General features: G+C 35.9%; 1 protein-coding gene across 1 annotated transcript; it reads left to right on the forward strand.

Annotated features, from left to right (window-relative positions):
- Nucleotides 1-2,048: 2,048 nt before the first annotated feature.
- On the forward strand, nt 2,049-5,319 carry LOC149398376 ((-)-germacrene D synthase-like). Its single transcript, XM_089614571.1, has 8 exons — nt 2,049-2,195; nt 2,516-2,638; nt 3,052-3,319; nt 3,433-3,814; nt 3,900-4,118; nt 4,193-4,334; nt 4,462-4,710; nt 4,965-5,319. Exons 1-8 carry the CDS (start codon nt 2,049-2,051, stop codon nt 5,259-5,261), a joined length of 1,827 nt encoding a protein of 608 aa, XP_089470697.1. The 3' UTR covers nt 5,262-5,319.
- The last annotated feature ends 579 nt before the right edge of the window (nt 5,320-5,898 follow it).

Genomic DNA, 5,898 nt, shown 5'->3' on the forward strand with positions numbered 1-5,898 from the left:
CGTACACGAAGTTGACGTTCGAATCGAACTCGGGTACAGCACAATACCTCCCCCAATCATGACCAACTATGCTGTTGCGGATTTGCTTTCCTATATCCGACGTATTGCTTACATTGAATCCTCTCTCATGGATAATGTTACGTGACAAGATTTTGTCGTAGCGTTCCTCCGCGACCTTGCTAGTAAAGATACTCGTGTTATATTCATCTTCGGGAGACTGTTGACGAGGTCGCTTGCTTTTTACTTTACTCTGACGTCTGGAAGAGCTCGGAGCCTTGGAGGCCGTGTTTTTAGTTCGAGGCATTTTCAAGCTCCTACAAAACATAATCATAAACAATTCTACAATTAACATATAACAAATTATATATCAATTCCAAGAATATACATTTAAACATGACAAATTAAAACAATTCCAACAATCACAAATAATTCATAAACAATTCGACCAATCACAAATTCATGAACAATTCGATCAATCACAAATTCATAAACAATTCAATCTCAACATTAATATACATAACCATTTTAACCACTAACCTATGTAACAATATGTCAAACACAATCCGGACATTTCAATTTAACTCAAATTCTCATTCAAATTCCACTAACCTAAATTCACTCATTCAAATTCCACTAACCTAAACCCTAATTTCTTGTTCTAAAAAGAGAAAATCAAACAAAACCATAAATTTGTGAATTAAAAAAATCAAACTATATGCAATTCGGGTAAACAACAAGAAATCCATATCAACAACACGAAATTAAATCAATATACACCTTAAAAAACTTTTAAAATCATACCTTACAATGAGGTGGCAAGAGAGAGAGAGAGAGATGCGCGAGAGGAAGCACGGCGAGGACTCGGCGAGAGAAAAGTGACGGCGAGGACAAGGCGAGAGAGGGATGGCGGCGAGGACAAGGCGACAGCGAGATTTTGGGGCGGCGAGGACGTGGCGAGGGATTTTGAAAGAAAAAAACTGGAGAGATGCGGCCGAAAATGGTTGTCTCGTGTGTGTGTATTGGAAAAAATGAGAAAAAAAAAACTGAAAACGGCCTTTTATATTGAAAACCTAAAAACCCTCGCCGCGGCGAAAATATGTCTTCGCCGCGGCGAGGTGTTCCTACAACGGGTATTATAACCGTTGTAGGAAAGTCTCGTCGCGGCGAGGATCCTCACTAGCCGCGGCGAGACAGTTTCTAAAAAAACTGCTTGGCCACGGTATCTACCTCGCCGCAGCAAAGGATATTTCTAGCTGCGGCGAAATTATGTCGCCGCGGCGAGAAATATTTATCGCCGCGGCGAATAGATTCTACAACGCTTTTAACAAGCGTTGTAGAAAGTTTCGCCGCGGCGATGTTGATATTGTGCCGCGGCGAGGCCCATCCTTCTACAACGCTTTTACCATGCGTTGTAGAAAGTTCTCGCCGAGGCATAAATCACGTGGTGCCGCGGCGAGGATTCTACAACGGATAGTGTAAACATTGTGGAAAATCTAAAATTTATGTACTTCTACAACGCTTAACAAAAGCGTTGTAGAATAACTAAGTTTCTACAACGCTTAGCTGTAAGCGTTGTAGAAACACCGAGATTCTACAACGCTTAGCCATAAGCGTTGTAGAAACACTATGTTTCTACAACGCTTATGTGAAGCATTGTAGAATCCCTACTTTCTACAATGCTTATGTTAAGCGTTGTAGAAAGTGGGTTGTATAATCCAACATTTGTAGTAGTGATGTCGGTGGCCGGTAGCTAGCAAAACTTTCCTTTACCATAAATTATTTTATGTAAATCGACAAACTCAAAACCTTAGTTTACACAACCACCAACTCCATTATAGAAATCAAATAAATAAAAATCAGATTTATGATATAAAATAAAATAATTAACTACGAATAATACAAAAACATAGATCATGTGTAGTTTTGGCGAATGATTAACATCTATAAATAGCTGATTGCGTAGCGCTTATCAGGCCACACTCATATCTCCTTTACTATCACATAGACAGTAAACTTAATACAAAAGATATAAAACCACCTTTCGGGAAATGGCTGCGCCACTATCATTTACTGGTTGTGTCCATTCATGCCCGATTAACAATAATCTCAGCGGTCAAATCCCACAATCCAAATTTCGACGTACTTTAGGTTTTCATCCGACCGTTTGGGGCAATCATTTCCTCAAACATGCTTTGGTAAGTATATATATATATATATATATATATATATATATATATATATATATATATATATATATATATATATACGCATTCCTTCAAAAAAAAAAAAGTATATATACGCACTAAATAACTCTATAGAGTAATAGTAATGGACCTACAAGTACAACGCGGCCATGCACCCTGAATATATTTAATTTAAGAATATATCTTAAAGAAAATATATATAGATTTGAAAAATTAAATAATTATCTAGTTTCTGTTTTTATTTTTTCAAAATTTAATCAACTACGGATAAAAAATATACCACGTGGATTTTTTTTTTTTTTTTTTAACAGAAAAGTTTATCAGTTCGTGCCCATTCAAGCGACACGCAGACAGTATCCGATATCCGTCAAACTGCAGATTTTCATCCAACCATTTGGGGTGATTATTTTCTCAAATATGCTTCTCAATCCTCGGTATGTAAAAATACGCGGGTTATACATTTAAACTAAAAAATTATACAGGTAATAAAGATATTATTCTTAAAAGTGTCGTAAAACAAAAAAAAACGATTACAGTGGACTTTTAATGCAGAAATTAATCAGACAGTTATTGTTATTCTAAGGTTTTATGGAACTGAAAAAAATCGACTAGTTATACAATAACTGAAAATGCTTAACAGCAGTCACACAAATTTTAGTTCTAAAGTTTAAGTGACTAAGTGTAAGAACTTGTTCACTTCTGAAAAAAATAGATTTATACAGCAATATTAACATATATATAAATTTAGGGTTTAGGTGACTATATATAAATTTCCTTACTCATATATATATATATATATATATATATATATATATATATGTTTTAAATAATATTAATGTGTATGTAGATTATGGACGACAAGACTGAAAAACATTTCCAGCAACTAAAAGAGGAAGTGCAGATGATACTAGCTGCCACGAAACTCGCAGATCAAACCCTAGAATTGGTTGATACAATCCAACGGTTAGGTTTCTCGTATCACTTCGAGGAAGAAATAAGCGACATCTTAAGACGGATCATGAACATTTGTGAGGATGAATTCCAAAATGATAGTTTGCATACCACTTCGCTTCGGTTTCGATTGCTTAGACAAGAAGGATATAACATATCAAGTGGTAATATGTCTATAACAATATGATCACCCCATTGACTAGTTAAACATAATATGTAATTTGGTCCGCATTCAACTTTTTCATTTTTTTTTATCATAATGAATCCCTGGAAGCAGATATATTCAAGGGGTTCACAAACAAAGAGGGAAAGTTTAAAGATGAGCTCACAAGTGATATTCATGGAATGTTAAGTTTGTACGAAGCTTCTCATCTAATGGTTAATGGAGAGCTCATACTAGAAGAGGCTGTGTCGTTTACGACGCTTCACCTTCAATCCTCGGTCGCCAAATCATCAAATTCGGGCACGTTTCTTGCCAATCAGGTCAAACATGCCTTAGAACGGCCGAGATTGAAAGGCTTGCCACGAGTGGAGGCAAGATATTTCATCTCTATTTACCATGAAGACCCTTCGCATAGTGAGGTTTTACTCAACTTTGCCAAGCTGGATTTTAATATAGTCCAAGAGTGTCACCAAATGGAACTATATGAACTCACAGCGTACGTAACTAAATATTGTTTTCCTTCGCACTTGACCTTTTATCACAATTATTGAAATAATTTGTCTTTTGATAATTTTCTTCAGGTGGCAGAAGGGACTGGATCTTGAATCAAAGCTACCATACTTTCGAGATAGATTTGCCGAGTGTTACTTTACGATGATGGGAATTTGTTTTGAACCGAAATTTGCCCTTTCTAGGAAGATACTGGTGAAAGTAAGCTATATATTGCTAGTTATTGATGACACGTTTGATGTTTACGGGAAAATTGAGGAACTCCGAGCATTCGCAAATGCAGTCCACAGGTTTGTAAAATAAAATTGCGTTAACATCGATAAACTATCGCTCTGACCATTTGTATATGTGTTCTATGTTTCAGTTGGAATATCAGCTGTGTGGATGAACTTCCCGAGTACATGAAGAGCATCTACAAGGCATTTTTAGATATATATGACGAAATAGAGGATTCAATGGGTAAAGATGGCAAGGGATCGTATCGAATGAAATATGCCAAACATGTTGTAAGTGAACAAACAAGAGGTCATGGTTTACGTACATTGTGATTGTATAAACCTTTATGTACACGTATAAAAGGGAGTTCTTTATTACTAATCCATTTCATAAACCATGCATGGAATGGAATACTAGACGAAAGAGTTTGTCCAAGCCTACTTAGATGAAGCCGAATGGGTCAATAAGAATTATGTGCCCACAATGGAGGAGTACATGGAACATTCTTTAATAACGTCTGCTCAGTGCATTTTTTCTATCACTTCTTTCCTTGGGATGGGAGATGTTGCCACAGAAGAGGTCTTTGAATGGAGCTCCAAATATCCCAAAATTATTCGTGCCGGCTCAGTCATTACTAGGCTCATGGATGACATGGCGGGCCATAAGGTATATGTGTGTATATATGTATATATATATATATATATATATATATATGAGGAGACGAATTCATAAGGTTTGTTTTATAGAGAATAAAAATATAATTATCCATGTAAAGAACAACGATTGACTATAGAACTAATATACACCTTAACTTACATTAATTAATATACACATTAAGTTATATGTATACATTATCAAATACCAAGCATGTTCTTTATTATTATATTATAATTATTATTATTATTATTATTATTATGCAGTTTGAGCAAAAGAGAGGGCATATTGCATCAAGCGTGGAGTGCTATATGAAACAGTACGGCGTGTCGGAGCAAGAGACGTATAAAATATTTCGGAGGAGGATTACTAATGCATGGAAGGATATAATGGAAGAGTGGATTGACCCGGCTAGGGCTGTGCCTTTGCCTATCCTTACACGCATGGTCAATTTCACACGTGTGGTAGATAATGTGTACAAGAATGAAGATACTTTCACCCACTCTGGGGGACTCATGAAGACTCTCATCAAATCTCTCTACGTGGACCCCGTTCCCATGTAACATGCACGTTAAATTTAGTTTGTGGAATGTATTATGTATTTTTAATAAATAAATAAAATCATGGGACATCGTTTATTACCTAAAACCATGCATGGGACATCGTATGTTTAATTGTTTGAAAATATGTTGTCTTTCTTTCTCCATTGGAGTTTCAATTTAGCTTGTAAGAACTGAAATATTCAAACTAGATAATATGAACTATTATGAAGTTTAATGTATTTTATTACAAATTTAATATGAAGTTTCTTAAGAATGGAAGACACAATATCTCATCCACAAGCCGCGCTACAATCATCGTGGTCAAAAGCATGTAAGACAACATCGGTTATAGAGAAGGAAAAAAATGTATTTGTGCAAACTCCGTCATGTAATCCAAAATTTGTTGTAGTGACTCTAGTTTAATCTCCCATGAGATATTGAAGTACTCCATCCCTCGACACACCGAAGAGTGAACCGAAGAGTGAAATAAGACTCGACAGGCACAAACTTTCATCAAATTATGGCGAAGGTTCTCTCCTAGCCTCCTTGAAAACCTTTGACAACATCTTAAGCATCGCCTTCTGCTTTGCAGTCAAATAAAAAGGCATGTTCACTACGCCCTTGACTATACCAAAGAGCCTTCTTCACTTCAGATAAC

This window comes from Urtica dioica, chromosome 5 (assembly GCF_054948205.1).
Source record: "Urtica dioica subsp. dioica isolate 48M chromosome 5, U.dioica_male_clone48M_v1_H2, whole genome shotgun sequence".
Classification (NCBI taxonomy): Eukaryota; Viridiplantae; Streptophyta; class Magnoliopsida; order Rosales; family Urticaceae; genus Urtica; species Urtica dioica.

Excerpts from the sequence above, each read along its gene's own strand:
- LOC149398376 (XM_089614571.1), top strand. The coding sequence starts at position 2,049 with ATGGCTGCGCCACTATCATTTACTGGTTGTGTCCATTCATGCCCGATT. Across the intron at positions 3,815-3,899 it reads GAACTATATGAACTCACAGC|GTGGCAGAAGGGACTGGATC; the intron begins GTACGTAACTAA and ends AATTTTCTTCAG. Across the intron at positions 4,711-4,964 it reads ATGACATGGCGGGCCATAAG|TTTGAGCAAAAGAGAGGGCA; the intron begins GTATATGTGTGT and ends ATTATTATGCAG.